This window comes from Ostrinia furnacalis, unplaced genomic scaffold, assembly GCF_004193835.3.
Source record: "Ostrinia furnacalis isolate ACB-3 unplaced genomic scaffold, ASM419383v2 OfSCF1345, whole genome shotgun sequence".
NCBI lineage: Eukaryota > Metazoa > Arthropoda > Insecta > Lepidoptera > Crambidae > Ostrinia > Ostrinia furnacalis.
In genome coordinates, this window is record NW_021131584.1 from 643339 (window position 1) to 662490 (window position 19152).

Genomic DNA, 19152 nt, shown 5'->3' on the forward strand with positions numbered 1-19152 from the left:
GTCTAAATTAAAAGTGTATCATTCTATTTCGATTAATCATCTATGAAAATCCTTAGAATTGCTTGCAAGCCTTCTTCGAAACTAGACTGGACTCCTCTTCGAAATGAAAAGTTTTGGTTTACGGGAAAACTGACCGCAAAAACATTTTCACGCGAAGTGCACTGTGCGTGCATCATAGACAATATTGGCATAAATATTGCAATATTTACCTACGGTTTGAATTACTTCAAATTATCTGCTTGTGATTGTATTGATTGTGACGAAGAAGAACGTCATAATTTGTCAGTCGGTAAAATAAATGTTTAAATAAAATACTGCAATTTTTATAAAATATTTAATTCATTGTTTGTTACATTTATTGTTCTAATACTTAAAATAGGTATAGGTACCTAAGTAATTAATAACAAGTTGTGATGTCATAATATCGTGTTCTCTAGTGTGAGGAACTCAAAATTATTGTTGTCTTAATAACTATTTTAATAAAAAAAACGCTCATTTCATAATTTCAAAACAACTTACATAACTCATTTTATAGTAAACTTACAAAAATATAAAAGTAACCATTTAATTTTAATAATATGTATAAAAATAAACAACTTCTGTCTTCTTTATCTAACTGTTGGTGATTTTTTTTTTACCATTAAAATCTTATAACGAATTCTTATAAAGTTGTTGTCAGTTCGTCCGCAAATTGGTATTCTGAAGCCTTAAAATCTGGTTATTTTGTAAATGTAAGTTTATTTTGAGATGTTATAACTTAGATTGCGTAGTGTCATCACAACTACTTTATTTTTTCTTTCTTATGAAATTGCCATAATTTTCATACCTACTTATTATCATTCATGAGTAACTACATAAATTCCTGTAACTTAATTGGTAAGTATTACCATTTTTTTAATTTCTTTTATTTCTTCTTCAACATATAATCTGCAACAGTTTTCCAGGTACAGATTCTTAATTTCCGTGATATTTAGCTAACTTTTTTCAATGGGTAATTAAATGAATGTTTTGTTACATCATCATGAAGAATGATGAACCTATTTTTATTAATTTCATAAATGTTATTACTGAAAATTAAGTGTAACTGTCCATACGGAACGGCAATTTCATAGGTAAAATACTTTATAATGTAAATATTTAAATTAAATAATACCTTATCATTATTTTCATGATGGAGTTGAAATATCACAGAATATCCTATAGTCACTACGTACATACCTACTTATTATTTACCTACATATAAAAATATAAACGAGCATAATGATGTAATTTCATATAAATAATACAGAGAAAAATATAATTGGTAATATTTTATTGATCTTACAAAGATTTGAATGTATTTACCACATAAAATCTTCACAGGGTTCTAAAAAGCAATAAAAAATATTTACTCAAGTAAAACTCATACTTGCCGGTTTTTATACTATGCTTATTATAATAATATAATCTTATCACAATAGAGGAATGTGTATGTTGTTCTAAAAAAGAAGAAATGGCAATATGGTTATTCTTTTAAATGTGAAATACAAAACGAAATAAATAATCGTACAGACGACGTAAGTATTTAGCAAAAAAAAATATGGTGGCAGAGACAAAACATATAACTTTGTGCAATAATTTGATAAAAATAAACATAAAATATACAGATTAAAAAGATTAATGGTGTGATAAACAAAATATTACAAAATGTAAAATATGTTAATTATGTAGTATGTAAATAAAAAACTAAAATAGAGAGTGTGATTTAGTAGAACTTAAAAATTAAATTAATTCGTTAACTTATACTTAACTCGTATTATGGCACATTAAAATTAGAACCACCCATAATGAACAAAGTCCTTTAAACACTGTCATCTCTCACTTTGGATCATTTATTTACTTACGTAACTAATGTAATACATAATTTATTTAGGAGTGTCACAAGATAACTTAATATGGTGGATGGTAAGGGTCAAAAATTCGACTCTGTATTATTAGCTTTATTAAAGCTTCCGTAGTTTGGACCTTGACCCTAGTCTTTGGTTCAATTCCTAGGGATAAACACAAATATAGTTATTATTATTATGAATTTGTTCAAGTTTAATCGATACAAAAATATGTTAGTCAAGTTACTGGAAGGTGTAAACCTTACGGCCTTACGGCCAAGTACAGAACAACTAACTTAACCTAAAATGTTTCGAATCTCGAACTTTTTTCCATCAACATTCACTCGTGTATCCTTCTACCACATCATCATCAGTATAAAATTAAGTTTCTTTGTAACTATACCTATACATTTTTGATATAAAAATATTATTGTGATGGGCTTACCGCAGTAGGCATCCTAATCATTTCATCTATTTCAGACATAATACAATAAATTCATCCCTGCGTGTGAGTATTTCAGTAGAATGAACAATTTCAATATAGTGACTGCAACGAAGTCACGCAATCCAAAAGTCATAATTTAAACTGACCAAGTAAAAATGTGTTTTGAAACGTCTTAATCTTAAGACAACGCAATATTCAAATTATGGCAACATTCCCACTGTCTGTCTCGCGATATTGGCCCCTAAAAGTGCACGCACATCACTACCCTCACATGGGGTTCAGTTTGAGTTCGTCTTCCTTCAGCTTCTCGGCTGCTAAGTCCACCTTGTGCTTCTTCTTCGGGAAGCACGTGGCTAGGGCAGCCACGGTCGCGAACGCGAGAGCTGCGCCCGCGCACACGGTGGCTCCCCAGTCGAGGATGCTGCGGACCATGGCTAGCTCAACTGCCACGGTTTCGTCGATTAGCACTCGTTGCTGCACCCAGAAGACTGGGAACAGCATGCGTGGAACGTTCTCGTAGAGACTGCGGCAAGAAATAAAGATTTTGTTGTATTAATAAAACTAGAGAATTAGTTTTATAATTTAAAACTTATGCCAACATAGTGCACTATACTGGCTACTTAAATGGCTCTCCTGTAATATCTATTTTTTTCACTTACGCCAGTATACGTAGGAGCCATCGATATTGTCTATGGTACAAACTAAAACTGAATTTAGTACATCATCTTGCTATGTGGGAAAACCTAGTGTAACAAAACGCAGCTGTATAGGCAGCAAATACTTAGGTAATGCCTTCCAGCAGCTTTGGTAATCTACAGATTAATGATAATTGAATGGATTAATCTATGAGATGAGCTTTCATCTACCATTTTATCGTCCACATCCACATACACTAGCTTGTCCACACAAAAACAAATAAAATTCAACTCTCACAGAAAGTATGTAACGGACCCAACTAAGTAGTGCGGCTAAACAGGTTCCACGTCGGTTCCTCTAAGCAAGTCGTTGAATAATTTGATGGCACCTACTTAATCGTCTATGTCTACTAATATTATCCACGAGAAAAAAAACTTAGCTGTTTGTTTTTATGTTTAAACAAATGAACCAATTTGGATACATTTGGTAACAGTAAAAGACTGAATCTGTCAATGTGCCAAACCTATTCTTCAGTTAAAAGTTATCCGACGATTGAAAAATCAGCCCTAAGTATTATAGTTAACGTGTTGCCACTTGTCACCAAAAAACCTTTTAAGGGACAAAATTTTATAATATGGAGAATTTTATTGTCCTTTGGTAAGAAATAAAAAGTGTTCAGAACATAAAACTCTTACGCAGGCCAATGTTTACACAAAAAAAGCTGCTCGAAGAAACTTGCTATTAGATAAATGTTAGTTAATGTGATAAAGAAGGTACCTACCACCGGTCAAACTGGTTGAATTCAATTAACCTACTTCCTGATCAGAGAATGTAAGAACACTGTAATTACGAAGTTGGGTAGGTTCTACTGACACATGGATGATTTAGTCACACCAATAGTATCAACACACATAAAAAATAGGTAGGTAACCGAATATTCGAAAAATAACTAACGTTCTCATTACACATACCTACGAAAAGACGGCCTTGAGGAACTAACTAGGAAGACGGGCTATAAATTATATTATTAGAGGGTCAACATCACGTTTAAATTATTATTAGTGCTTATTATACTTGATTAATGTAGAAGAGATACTCACGCAACATTAGGATTTGGCTCCAAATAAATGTTAAGTTGAAACCGCGCTGCGACATCCAGAGGGACTCCCAATCTCTGGAAGGAACAGTAAAATTATTAAATTAAAGTAATTATTTCAATTACCTTGTCTTACAAAACTGTTTGACCACGAATATGCGGTTATGCTAAAGCAGATTAGGTCATTGATACTGTCCTTTGGCTTGTTCATGTAAATAAATAAATCGTTGGGAACTCGTTTTTTGTGGTAATAGGTTGAAAACACATCAGACTACAAGATTATTTGTAAAACATCAGCAACTAGATAGCTGACATCATTATGCAACAACATCTTGTTCTACGAATTAAAGTAGTCTTAGGCAGCGCGCATCGCGCGTAGGGTTGCCAGGCGTCCGGATAAAGCCGGACATAGTTAGGCTTTTTGATTGCGTGTCCGGCCAAAATAACCTATGTCCGGCCTGTCCGGATGTTGTTAGGCTTTTTATTTGGTTGCCGCGCCAGGCGAAAGTCGGGCCACAGAATAAGGCACGCACGCATCAGGACGTTAGGCATCCGATGATGATAGTACTCACTAATTGCACTCCCCCCCCCCCTCCCCCGTCGCATGTCCGGCTTTTAGGGTAGAATGTCCGGCCAAATGAAGCACATAGTCCGGCTTTTGTGTTTTTGGACCTGGCAACCCTAATCGCGCGCCGTTGAATGGGTATCGTCCCTTAGGGTGCATTCGGTTGGTGCGAAGCCGCGAAAGAATGTCTAGGCCTTTAGCTCGGACAATAACTCGCAGTTCCGTCCCAAAGACTTTGGAGGACACCGTCAGGTTTTAGTGAGTAGGCCCTGCCCATCTGGCAAGGAGAACTTCACATAACCCACTGGTTCCCCTGGGCAAGTGGCTTTGCAATTTCATGCATTTCCCGATGAAAAAACATAACCCTCCTTCTGGCGCAGCCGGATAAAAAAGGGTGCATTCGGTAATGTTGAGTATCTATCTCACTTACCGGCTCCACAGCAAAATAGAACGAGTGCTTCTCAGGGTCTGGCTCCATGCCTGTGACCATGTCTCTGAGCTCAGGGTCCCCGTGCAGAAAGTGTGGTAGCGACAAGAAGGACGGCGAGCCGAAGCGGCACGCAGACACGTTCATCACGCCGCCCCATGCGCACGCGCCGTTGCAGAAGCACGCGTTGTTGGACGACATAGATGCTGGGGAAAGATTCGTTTATTTAATATGACTAATGGAAGAGCGTTGCTCCCCGATACAGGCTCATTAGCTTAAAAGGGCGCAGTTCTGGATCATTTTGCAGAACAAAACGTTATAGATGATCAGACATTGGGGAAAAGGTTGGATTTCTCAATCCAAGAAGCTCTGGCTCTTTTAAATTCATCTGGTCATTGGAGTCCCACTGCAGGAAGTCGATCTTCTTTAATATACCAGAGGCATTGGAGGAGAGGAGTTCAAAGAACCTAGTGTGAGGGACAAAAACTCAAGTAGTGATTGCAAACAGGGTAAATTTACTATTATCCCAGAACTCTCAACGAAATCAATTTGAAGAAAATTTGAGAATGCCATACTTGTGGCCACGAAGACCATGGTGACCGTGCAGTACAGTATGCTACATTTTGTTGTGCATGACAAGGCAAGTATTTGACCGCAATCGCACCTGGTGTTAAGTGAGATGCAGTTCCGGATTATACATATCTGTCCTGTAAATGCCTATTCACTCTCGCCTTGAAAAGGCCTGGATTATAGTGTTCAGGAAAGACTGCAGGAGCGTACAATAAGGCGTTGAGTAAGAACCTCACAGTTATCGAAGCTGGAGCGCGAGATGCCGTACTTATGGTACATAAGGCCGGCGTGCTCCCCGCTCCCCTCGTAGTCCATGGCCACGGTCCGGCACAGCTCCGGGATGAACATCTCCAGCTGCGAGTCCTCGTCTAAACTCCGGGACATGAACTCGCCAGCGCTGCCTGACAGCTGCAAAGTTGGAGATGTTTCCATTAGTGACTGGTTGCATTTACCATCGTAAAGAATGACAATTACAAGATAGATAGATGCTCTGTAAAGTGAACCAAGACTGCCACAGACTAAGGCAGTATAGAGGGGGCACAAAAACCATTGGGACCCGAGAAGACAGCAGTTTAAAAGTGATCATTGCATTAGTGCTCCTCGCTCACTTTAGGCTGCTGGTGTGGTGTCCCCTTTTTTGTGCATCTTGCCCAATTTGCAAAGTCAAAGTCAAAATTTCTTTATTTGTTTAGACTAATAAATAGTTCTTACAAATCGTCATTTTGCTCTTAAGGAGCCTCTACATGTCTCATAATCTTTTTACCCTACCAGCGCTTCGAGACCAACATTTGGCAAGTGCTGAGAAGAAGCGCCGCAACAAACTCAGTCACCACTGTCTGCCGGTTAATATAAATAAATATAAATAGTAGTAGTAGGTACATTCGATTCAGGAGCAGTTCACTGAATTTACCATGCATTCTTGTATGGTGTATCTTATAAGAATGGGTATACAAGATTGCGTAGTATATTAAACAAGGTAGTGACGTGCTAATATCTAGACTTACATATTAAGATACTAGTAGAAATGACTCGCATACATAAATTTGAATAACTTGGATTGACCAGTCCCCGAAAGCAGCGCCTGTTCACAGACATGACGAGTGAACCAGCCATCGCTTCACTCGACCATATTAGAGGGAATGTAACGACCCGCAAAAAGCTTTACAAGTTTTGTAATATTGTTAAAAGTTAACTAGCCAAAAGCATGATACCACGATGTAAAACTGAACATCGCCTTCTATTTCGAAGACGTCAGAACTAAATTATTTTTACCTTGGCGCACTCGCCCTCATAGAACGGGAGGTGGTCTTCGTGATTCCACCTGATGATTTGTCCCGGCAGCGTGCCTCGGACTTGTCCTGTAGTCACCTCCAAGTAGCCGTCATTATCCAGGGAGTTGTTCCTCTGCGAATAAAGAAAGGCATAATATTATAATAGTGTTAAGTAGACTACGAAATGTACTTGAGAATATACACGTGTTGATTGCTGTGTAAAAATGTTGTAGTGATAACACATAACTTTAAAAAAAAACCGACTACAAATGCGTGAACACAAATAATACCAATTCAACAAAAAAATAATCGTTCAAATTGGTTCATAATCGGCGGAGATATTGCGTATAAAAAAGTTCATCCCCAATTTTCCACCCTTGGGGGTGAAATATTTTCTTCAAATTCGCATGAAACCACCCTTTTAATAATACCTATTCAACAAAAAAACAATCGTTCAAATTGGTTTATAATCGGCGGAGATATTGCGTATAAAAAAGTTCATCTCCAATTTTCCACCCTTGGGGGTTGTTTTTTTTATTATTAAATTTAAATGGGACCACCCTTGAGGTATTACCTATTCGCCTAAAAAAGATTTGTTCAAATCGGTTCATAATTGGCGGAGTTATCGCGTAACAAACATAGAAAAAAAACATACGGGTCGAATTGAGAACCTCCTCCTTTTTTTGAAGTCGGTTGAAAAGTACCACTTGTTTATTTAGAGACACACGTTCAAGTAGCAATACTATCAATCGAGAAAACTTAGTCATTCATTTGTTTTGTCCGTTTACTCCACTTTTCATCAATTCATGTTCGACAGATAATACTGCCACTCTCTACTACTCTTTGGCTTGTTACATTTAATGGACTAAGTACTCATAATGTTCTTTGCTATCAACTGCATTATCTTGACCTCGACTAAAAGTTGGTTAAAGGACTTGGTAACGGGCATTGGTTGTTCGTGTTTTGGAATTTTGGCAGGCGGAATGCCTTAGGGCCATTTCGTTGCCGAATTTCGTAGCTGGCTACAAAGTGGGACTGGCTTCATACAGACAAGCTTCGAAATTAGATTTTTTTAGCATTTCGTAGCCATCTATGAAAGGCTGGCTCTGCCTGGTTCAGCCTGTCTCTTGGTATACTATGGGCCACAAAAGAGTTGCCTAGAATAACTGTTTCTATCTATGCCCATCTTACCTCGTAAAACCACCCAAATCTGTCGATAGGGGGTGCACCACCAGTAGTGCTGGGTGGCAGACTCTTCGCCAGCTCCAGGAGAGAGTCTTCGTAACCCTCGAAGAGTAATTCCCTGGCTAGTTTGGACACGGAGATGTGTTGGCCGAACATAGCGAGGCCCATGGAGAGACCTTTCTGCTGGAAGAAGCCCCAGAATCGGGACCGATAGACCGCTGACTGAAAACAGAAAAATAATTGATTGTTTCATTCGCTGCTACGTAAATTTTAGCATCATCAAGGTAGATAATGTCGACGCGAATTTTGTCCAAGTCACATATTACGACCAAGGTGTAGAGTTTTTTAAATTAGTGAGTAGAGTTAGAAGCTTGGCTCTACATGATCGATCTCTGATCCGTATAACTAACCTACGCCACACTATCTCAAAAATAAATAAGCATGTTCTTAACTTAATTGAAGGGCAAGTAAGTCATAAAAATAAACGACAATTTTTAATCTGCTCTTATCTCATCAATTAGCGTGTTATAAAATATACTGCAATTGATAGATAGGAAATCAATGAACATATTGTAGTTGGAAGATATAAAAAGGAAAAATCTATAAATATACCGATAGTTATAAAAATCTTTTGCATCGGACTTTCCGATTGAAAAGGTCAACTCCTGTGCCCTGTTACATAACAAGTTATCGGGGTGTCAGGTGTCACAAACAGGTTACACAAGCGATTGATGTACAGAAAGTCCTTCTGAATGGACTGGACATGACATCGTTATATTTTACGTAATCCCGTTGAATCCCGGTATTATAAAGTTTTAACGAGCTTCGTTATAGTGCACTCATTGTCAGGACCTCTCAGGACAGAACGGCAAAGGATTCGAGTGACAATAAAGTAATTTACCTTAACACCAAAATGCTACAGCTCACATTGCAATGATAGTATAAATCGGATGCTATTCATTTAAGTTAGTCTGCTTAAGGATATTAGCAATGGCTTCGTAACATTTAAAAAAACAGGCCAAATGCGATCCCTTTCATTCTATATTCTATAATAGGATCTATCCTATAATCTACATCACCAACATACATAGCTAATGTTTTTCACTTGCGAATTACGGAATAAAATTTAATTAATTCATACATATTAAAATAATGACAGATAAAATAAACAATAAATGATTGAGTTTACTTAGAAGCACCAACGAAGAATTGCCCGATACCAAATGTCCATACTGATTAACAGCCCGACCCAACTATCGGCCAACTAAAAGTCGGTGGACTGCGCCTAGGCTAAGAAAACGCAAAATGTAGTACAACCAGAATATGAGCCAATACATCGCTACACTTACAGCGGCGATGACATTCAAGGTGGTGATGTTGTCCTGCAGGGTCCCGTTGCTGGTGGGGTCGAAGTGCCAGCTCTTCAGGTTGCGGTACGACACCGAGCCGTTGTGGGGGTGCCACGTGATGTTCACGTGCCGCCGGTACTCCCGGAACCGGTATGGACCTAGAATATTAAATAGGTAAAGATTTTAAACTTTTACGTTCCATTTCGATGAGTTACATTATGTCCTCACGGCTTGACGTTTCGGCTGCTATGCTGCAGCCGTGGTCACAAGCAGACTGGCGGCTCGCGGCGTCGTCCGTTCGGGCGGGCTTGAAAATTTTCAACTACCTTCATATTGTCATTTGTTACACCACTAGTGATGTTACCACGACACACAACACTCACAGTATCCGTATTCGTACTTGACGGCAATACTCACTTGCCAGTCTGCTTGTGACCACGGCTGCAGCATAGCAGCCGAAACGTCAAGCCGAGAGTGAGACCCGTGTCTTTCTAATTAATTAGGTATTCCATCATCACGACATTTACCCCCTTACTAATAAAACTTACACGCTCGTTGAACAGTGTTTTAAAGTGACGTTTAGTATGGAAATGTCATTTTAAAACAGTGTTCAACAACTGGGTAACTTTTTATTAGTAAGGGGGTTAGACTGCACTGACTGCACTGCAGGAGCGCAACCCTCTGTATTTTAGCAGAGAAAAATGAAGGATTTTGTCTAAACTCCCCACACTGGCCAGACAGGTTGGAAAATTGGGTATTTGACACACTTTAACTACTTACCACCCCAGTACCAGTCCACAGCACATTACTTAAACTATATCTACATTTTTATTGCAATATCCTATTACATCGTGTTTAACTTGATGTTGTACTTTTTTAAAATTCCAATAATAATTAAAGGCCCAAAAGAGCAAATATGTATCAGGTAATCTACATAGAGGAATTATTGGTTTATTCTGAACGGATCGGGCTGAAATTTGGCATGCAGGTAGGTAGATGTTATGACGTAGGCATCCTCTAAGAAAGGATTTTACGAAATTCCACCCCTAAGGGGGTAAAACGGGATCCACGCGTACGAAGTCGCGGGCGGCCGCTAGTCATATATATATATATATATATATCTATTATATAAAAGAAAGTCGTGTTAGTTACTTCGCTTATAACTCAAGAACGGCTGAACCGATTTAGCTGAAAATTGTCAGGGAGGTAGTTTAGAGCCAGGAGAAGGACATAGGATAATTTTTATCCCGTTATTTATTGCCATTAAGGCGGAACAAAGTTCGCCGGGTCAGCTAGTAATCCATAAAATTAATCTTCCTTCGGAAGGAATATTAACTTTATGACGTAATCCTAAGCGTAGTTATCATAAGTTGGAACCTTTTCAATAAACGCAACCCGCCCCAGCGCTTTCACCACCCTCATGCCTTTAGCTTTGAATACTTCCCCCGGCCGGTAGGGGGCACTGTGCTTAGGTAAATCGCGATATCATTTTTTCCCAATCTACTAAAGCATTGAGGGTTTATTATGACGATTAGTAATTAGCATTGTTCTTATGGCTGTATTTCTGTAATATAAGGCATAAGTGTGTAGTGTCTTAAGTCGAAAGTATTTTACCAATGCGTGTTGCCAGTGATGGTAAACGGATCTGAGACGTGGTCGCTTACTATGGGCCTCATAAGAAGGCTCAAGGTCACCCAAAGGGCGATGGAGCGGGCTATGCTCGGAGTTTCCCTGTGTGATCGAATCAGAAATGAGGAGATCCGCAGGAGAACCAAAGTAACCGACATAGCTCGCAGATTTGCTAAAATCAAGTGGCAGTGGGCGGGGCACATAGCTCGTAGAGACGATGGCCGTTGGGGCAGGAAAGTTCTCGAGTGGCGACCACGGGCTGGAAGACGTGGCGTGGGCAGGCCTCCTACTAGGTGGACCGACGATCTGGTAAAGGTCGCGGGAAGAGCCTGGATGCGGGCAGCGCAGGACCGTTCATTGTGGAAAACCTTGAGGGAGGACTTTGTCCAGCAGTGGACGTCATTTGGCTGAAAAAGAAAAAGAAAAAAAGAAGGCATAAGATGGCGAAATATTAGAAACTAGCTTTCCGCCCGCGGCTTCGCCCGCGTGGAATTTTGTCTGTCACAGAAAAACTTTATCGCGCGCGTCCCTGTTTCAAAAACCGGGATAAAAACTATCCTATGTTCTTTCCCGGGACTCAAACTATCTCTATGCCAAATTTCATCAAAATCGGTTGCGAGGTTTAAGCGGGAAAGCGTAACAGACAGACAGACAGACAGACAGACAGAGTTACTTTCGCATTTATAATATTAGTTGGGATTTTTGAACGGGCATTACTTTCGAAAAGCTCTGCCCGAAAATCGAAATAGACATAATACATAATTATTATGTCGAAATAAAGCAATAATGCCCCCACGGGTGATAAATTCGGTCGATAGAGCCTAGATAGAGATTGTATAGTATGTTTGATAACATAGGTTAGATATTTTTTATAAAAAAAAATGGTCCAATGAGCAATTTATAAAAACTTCATTGCTCCCAAATAATAAGTTTTAAGGCCCTTAAAACATGGAATAGGAGTTTGTTTACTTAAGATCTTCTCATTAAATAAATTAGTGCCCTGCGAAGGGTCTACTTAATATTACATTTGAATTTGATATTCAGACCAATTCCTTTTCTTAAACTTTTTGCTTTTTGGTGTTTTTAGGGAAATGGGAATTTTGCTAGAGGATTTTTTGACGGTTTTTTAATAGTTGGGAGGCTATTACAAAACCTACAGGAAATCTAGAGACTGAGTTTATTGAGAATTACGGTAGAGTTGGCAGCACTTATTTAGTTCATATTTAACATCGGTTAACCAAAATAAACTCTATCATTTAGTACCAAATAAATACTTTTTCTTTCTTTATTTAAACAAAGTAAAAGCGATATTTAGGAAATATTAGTTATAAGATTTAGACTAAGAAAAGAAACTATATTCAAATATTATTACTATCTAAATATATACCTATATAACTTAAAGGTGAATGACTTACTGTCTGACTGACTGACATAGTGATTTAATAACGCACAGCCCAAACCACTGAACCACGGTAATACTATCTATACAGTATTCCAACTCGGCCATATTTTTGAAATAAATGTCAACAGTCGCGCGGTACGTCACAGTATGACAACATGCGATAGGGCTGCCCACCTACAGTACCCAGTTTAATTACATCTGCCTACTTAGAATTTCTATATGTACAGTTTTGTGACTGTATTTTTTATTTAGTTAGACAAACAAAATACTTTGTGAATGGAATAGGTTACAAATGTGTGTTGTTTTGTGATTAGTAGATTTAATTTAGTAAAAACTACTTAAATAATTTTGAAACTTTAATAATCATAATGATCTGTTAGGTACGTTAATTTCGGGCGGGCGAAGTCGTGGGCAAAAGCTGGTTTAATACAATATAATTTTCATTTCAAATCAAACTGACTGAAAATGACAATTTGACTAGTTTTTGACCGTAAATGACGGTCAGTCAAATTCAATCAGTGTTGTCATTTTCAACATTTGGCCACCGACGTCCATTCGGCACATTCGCGACACCCCCGACTTTTGCATACCGAGCGCATACCGAGATTTGAATTTCGAAAGAAAGTTCTCGTTTCGTCTGTTAATATGAAGTTACAATACTGTATGATAAATTATTACCGTGACTGAACGGATCGGGCTGTTTGGCATGCAGGTACATAGATGTTATGACGTAAGTTATCAGCTAAGAAAGGATTTTACGAAACTCCTTACCTAAGGCCCAGAACAGACAGTGAAACGTAACTGCAACGAAACTGCAACTTTCTGATGATTCTGATGAATGAAACTGAAACTTTCAAACTGGTCGCGTCATGTGTGGTCTCTCAACGGACGCTTTGGCAGAAACTTAGATGCAACTCAAAAGTAACTAGCAGTTGCAGTTGCGTTTCACCGTCTGTTCTGGGCCTAAGGGGGTAAAACGGGATCCACGCGTACGTTCCAGCAATTGATGAGCACACGAAAACTAATTTATGCCAACCAATCCAATAGCGACCGATCAACTTCAATAGCAATTTCGGTTATTGCCAATCAATGTCATATTATCATCCAAAGTTCATGGCACAGTAAGGAATTATTTAGATGTATTTTATAGTGAAACTGCGGTGCCTTCTAATTTCCCGGTTAAAAAAATATATTGCCCCCCCACCACAAAAAGTTATCGCGCATTTGACACTAACATAAATTTATATTTAGTGGAAATGACATTTTAAACTAGTGTTCAATGCGCGTTAAACTTTTTTGTGGTAAGGCTATTATATCGATGGACTACTCGATCGAAACCATTTTCGATATGTGTTTAATAAAATCAATAAACTTCATCTGTTTCGGTATTAAGGTAACTACAGACAATGGTACTGGCAACTTATGCACAGTTAGGTAATAGATTATTTTTTTGCAAATAAAAAAGTATAGGCAGTCATTTAATGTGCTGCCTGACTGTGTGTGATTGTGAGTAGGTACTACTTAGGCGGAATGATTTTAAGACGAATACACGCCTCGTCTTCATCGTCACCAAGTCATTGCAGGAGCACAAGCCTCTAATTTACCAGAAGCAAACCGAGCCGAGTTTGGGAGGTCTGGTGTTTGCATGCTTAGTAGCCACGTTGCCTTTAGCAAGGTATTTTCGGTGTCTAAGGGCACTCGCCCACGGCGACTTTTTGTAGTGATGCTACTAACGCGCGTTAGTCGCATTTGCAACGCACTACAGAAGTGATGCCAACGCGCTACTAACGCGCTACAGCAGCGCGACTGTATCGATGCAAACGCGCGACCGGACGACATCGGGGAGAGAACGGAGGGAGCGTTACTGAATCGCGTTTGCATCGCGACAGTAGCGCGTTTATGTGGGCGAGGGCACACAGCTAGCGAACGCATTGCGACTGTATCGATGCGAACGCGCGACAGAATTGCTACTGCATCGCTACAAAAAGTCGCCGTGGGCGAGTGGCCTAAACACTAATTTCTAGTTTGATCTCTCAATCACAGAATAATAATAAGTACTACGTACAGAAGTTTTTCTTCGCGAAGGTATTTAAAAAAATGTATGCTCAATGTCATTAACAATATGGTGTAATTTAGCCTGTCTCAAGAGTCAAGCACCATTTTGTTGACAAACGTCAGTGATCGGCACTGCGCCGAAGCTATAGGGCTGACTTCGGTAAAATGATGTGACGTGAGGTGCCAAACTGCGGAAAATGGCGGAGGAAATACATGATTTAGCCATTGAAGTAATATTAGTACGTAGTACATTATAACTCAATGGATTTAGCATGAATTATCATGAGTAATATTAACTACTTATTTACCTCTCAGTGTCTTGAGGCAACTTAAAAAAGTACATTCTGTGTTTTTATTATTATTTAGGCATTTAAATACTGCACAGTATTTAGTACACCATTTTCTTTATTTTCTTCCATCATACACAAGAATACGCGTGCGTGAGACAATGTTCGCTCGTATGTGAGGCCTTGTCGAATAGTATCCTGTAGGTGAGCCATCGTGCGTGTTTTGTTTTCGATGTAAACTCGTGGAGATGAACAGGCCTGTCTCAATATTGACTCACCAAGTTGCACCAGGTTGGGCTTCTCCAGCGGGAAGTTCTCCGCGTTGGTCCAGTTGTAGAGGTAGACCTCGAAGTACAGCGGCATGGAGGGCGCCACCCAGTCGCGGTACGAGCGGGAGCCCGGGCTGAGGGCTAATTGCTGGAACAAGAGGGACCACTTAGAAACACTGTGATTAGAAACGTTATCGTCAGTCATAATCAGGTCATTCAGACTCCACTGCAGGAGGACCAGGAGCGGACTTCAAAAAGGTTGAGGGCAAATCACAGCTTCCTGAAAATCGGCAATAGTTTTTTTTTATGTGACAGGAGGCAAACGAGCAGACGGATCACCTGATGGTAAGTGATTACCGTCGCCCATAGACACCCGCAGACCCAGGGACGTTACAGGTGAAGATACGCTCTCCTCTTGAAAGCTTGCAGGTCGTATCCGTCCGGAAACACCGCAGACGACAGTCCATTCCACAGTTTGGTAATAGTATAATAATATACTCATCTGAGGAGGACGACCCACTACTTTCATCATCATCATCAACAGCCCTTTATAGTCCACTGCTGGACTATGAGCCTCCTCTACTATAGTGTACAATCTGTGTGTGACCCTCTACTTTACTAGAGGTAAACGGGATAATTTGGCATACACCCATGCTGACAAGGCGAGTTGGGGAAGCCTAATGTTCCCTATATTTCTCCCATAGTCACCTCTTAGGCCATCCACGGGAGAGTGGGAGTAGACCAAAACGAATCTCTTGGAAGCAGATTCTTTGAAATGTACAGTAGAAACTTGTGCAAGACCGGAAAAGTGATTCTGCATGTGAGTTCCTCTTTAAACCATACAAAGGTTGAGAACTCCCTACGCATAAATGACAAGAGTTGACCTCAATTCTTTAATAGGCTTATTTCTGTGCAAGTGCAAATGAAATAATTTACTGTCGACACCTGCACAAAGGAGACATTGGACCGACGGACTGCTGGATAAGAATCGTCAGGTTTTGGGCAAGAATACACTTCCAAAATGATAAATGAAGTACCTAATAGAGCAAATTATTTCGTTATGGAAAGTCAATGGGACTTTTTTTCAAAAATATTTTAGAATTTTATTGTGATTTAGTGTTGGCAAATACATTCAACTCCAACTTAGTAATCATATCGAATTTCGGACTAATCTAAGTTCACTAAGTATCAAGTTTTTTCTTAACTAGGTAGGTACTTAAGATAAGCACATGTGCGTCTGTAACGAGATTGCAATGCCTATTAATTAATTCGAATCAGATGACTTTTTATTATGACGCAAGTCTTTGACGGCATACTATAAGGCACAAGGTAATCATCAGTCATCAATTGGCAGTCATTGCGATCATGTTTCAGTCATAACTGTCGTAACTGCCCAGATGTCCACTGATTAGGAGCTTATCCCGATTCAATTGGCAAGGTGAATTGGATGCAATTGAGTCATATTGATTCGTGGTCGTTACGACCATCGCTGACAAAAGCTCAAGTTCGGGCCAAGATCATATGAATTAATCTAAACATGACTTGATAGATTATTTATTTATTTATTCCACAACCTATAATGATTCAATTATTGCTTTGCTTAAGCTTAAGCTTAAGCTTGGAAATAAATAAATAATAATAATAAAATAAAAATATTTCGTAGAAAAATGAAACTTGCTACGTCCTGAACATTCCCATTTCGTTCGGCCAACTACCGATCAGTAAAAAAAACGCATAAAACTCATTTACTTTTGCAAATAAGCTTTCAAAAAGCACTTTTACACGTCCCAATTTTAACAGTCACATATTACACATCACATATCGACAAGATTAATAATTATTTAAATAAATTAAAAATGGAAATGAAATAAGATCTTAGCCAGTTCAGAAGCGTATTCCTAATTGATTATTGATTTCCAACATTACTCAATTTAACAAGCATTTAAGGCCGGGTAGCAGAGAAAATGGTGAAAATGAGGTTTTCATTTTTCATTTTTGAGGTACTAAACAGTAAAATAAAAGGCTAAGATTTTTTTTGAGCATAGTTGAGGATATTTTCTAGGGCTATTAACGGATGGAAACACGATTTGATGAAGTTGACTCGATAGAATAAATTCCCAAAGTTACCTCTATTCGTTTTCTAATAATGGTTTTATTTTTAAAATAAGCGATTTGAGATTCTGAATCTTTTACTAAACTAAAGTTCAGAAATAACTTGAGGGCTTTTAACGGATGAAATTTTTATATTGCGTCTTATTTAGTTACTATGTTAAAAAATGTGGAAAAAATCGCCCATGACGGCTTGGACAATCTCAATCAGTCGCGCGGTGGCGCTTACGGAGGACGGACGCGTGCCAGTTTTTTGGGCCCATGACGGCTTGGACAATCTCAATCAGTCGCGCGGTGGCGCTTACGGAGGACGGACGCGTGCCAGTTTTTTGGACGTGACAGTTCTCGATTTGTCAATATTTTTGACAATGATGACTTTGATGAGTCACAGTATAATAATATCAGTGTTACTGGAGAAAGCTAAAATTTTTGATATTTAAGAATTCTGAATTTTGTCTACCTATTGAAATTTAAATCGTTGGCATCCTTTTAAACTAAGACTCTACTCATGATACATTCCTCAAATATGAGACAAAACCAATGAGTTAAAATTACATTTTAATAGTACCCACATACAATCGTCTTCACTCTTTAGAAGAGCACACTGACACAAATAAATAAAAAAAAAATAGGTCAGTGTGTCAAATATAGGGGCAGCTGCACGTCACTGAAAGACGATTCTGTTTACTCGGCATCTGGGCTGGAGAACATGAATCCTTGCTTACAGATGCAGGTATAAATAGAGTTATAATTGGACAAATTTTACATGAAATGAATATTAGTTGGGATTATGTAAGAGCATAATTATTAAAGTCGAAGTCAAACATTATTTATTTGTGTGGACCTATATTAACGAGAGATTACAAGAGATTACAAGGCGTCAAATATTTCAAGAAAAAAATTAAAAACTATTATAAAGCTAAATTTTGCTCTCATGGAGCCTTTACCTACTCTGACAAATTAAGACTTAGAGAAGAAACTAATAATAAAACTATTTAACTGTCCTGCAATGAAAAGCTTGATCGGGTACAACACCTCAAGTTATTTCAGAACTTGATTTCATTAAAAAAACTCCGAATATCAAATCGCTTAGGTATCTAAAGACAAACGATTCTGAAATGTCAAGTGGACTAATGAATAACCCATTAAGATAGTAGCGCCCTCCTGTCAATGACATACCTGGAACGATAGAGTTTTGAACAACTAATAAAAATGCTTTGTCCTAAATGACTGACGGATATCGTAGAGACCTGAAAGTTGGAAGGTGTGTTCTTTTTATGACGTAGGCATCTCATAAGAAAAGATTTTCCGAAATGGGGTCATGAAATGAAGGGGGTGAAAAAAGGGGGCAAAGTTTGTATGGGACAAAGTGATTCCTTGGTTCAATCTACTTGAAATTTAGTTTAACAATACCTTAATATAATTCATGAAAGACGTGTGGAACGGGTAGAAAGTAATTTTGGCAGTCATTTTCTTCGAAGTTGATATCAATACTACTTAGTGCCTTTGATTTAATTACTTTTTATTTTTACAAGTGTTTGAAAACTCCATTTCAGATTGTGTTCAATGTCAAGTGAAATCTCAAATTGAAATGTCTCAATCTCAATGAGGAGACTCTGTATTTATTCCTAGAATTCCCCAAACACCGTCAAATTACCCTTTCGAATTCAAGACAGTGCAGTTTCCCATCAGTCTGCTTCGTAATGACTATAAACAAAGCTCAAAGTCAAACTCTAGGGACCTCTGCTTAAACTCCCATGAGTGCACAGAGGTACGCAGGTAACCGCGTGTGATGCTTATAGCAATTTTCGATAGGTACAGAACCCCGTACATACGTCATACATATTATAGAAAGAAAACACCCAGACCAATACAAACAAATATGTTTCTGCAATTTTAGTATGATATTTTTATTTATTAATAAACAAAGAGACTGAACAAAATTGATGCGTACCTATACTGATTAATGTTATTAACCACATGCAAAGCTTC

The 19152-nt window shown here is 38.5% G+C and overlaps 1 protein-coding gene across 1 annotated transcript in view; it reads right to left on the minus strand.

Annotated features, from left to right (window-relative positions):
- Positions 1-729: 729 nt before the first annotated feature.
- Positions 730-19152, minus strand: part of SCRB4 (scavenger receptor class B member 4) — a 42275-nt gene continuing 23852 nt past the window's right edge. Inside the window, exons 3-10 of the mRNA XM_028303974.1 lie at positions 15061-15199; positions 9410-9567; positions 8067-8282; positions 6877-7008; positions 5841-6012; positions 5038-5240; positions 4047-4120; positions 730-2833 (exon numbers count right to left, since the gene is read on the minus strand). Coding sequence (XP_028159775.1) covers positions 2578-2833; positions 4047-4120; positions 5038-5240; positions 5841-6012; positions 6877-7008; positions 8067-8282; positions 9410-9567; positions 15061-15199 — 1350 coding nt within the window. The 3' untranslated portion in view covers positions 730-2577. The remainder of the gene's footprint in view (positions 2834-4046; positions 4121-5037; positions 5241-5840; positions 6013-6876; positions 7009-8066; positions 8283-9409; positions 9568-15060; positions 15200-19152) is intronic.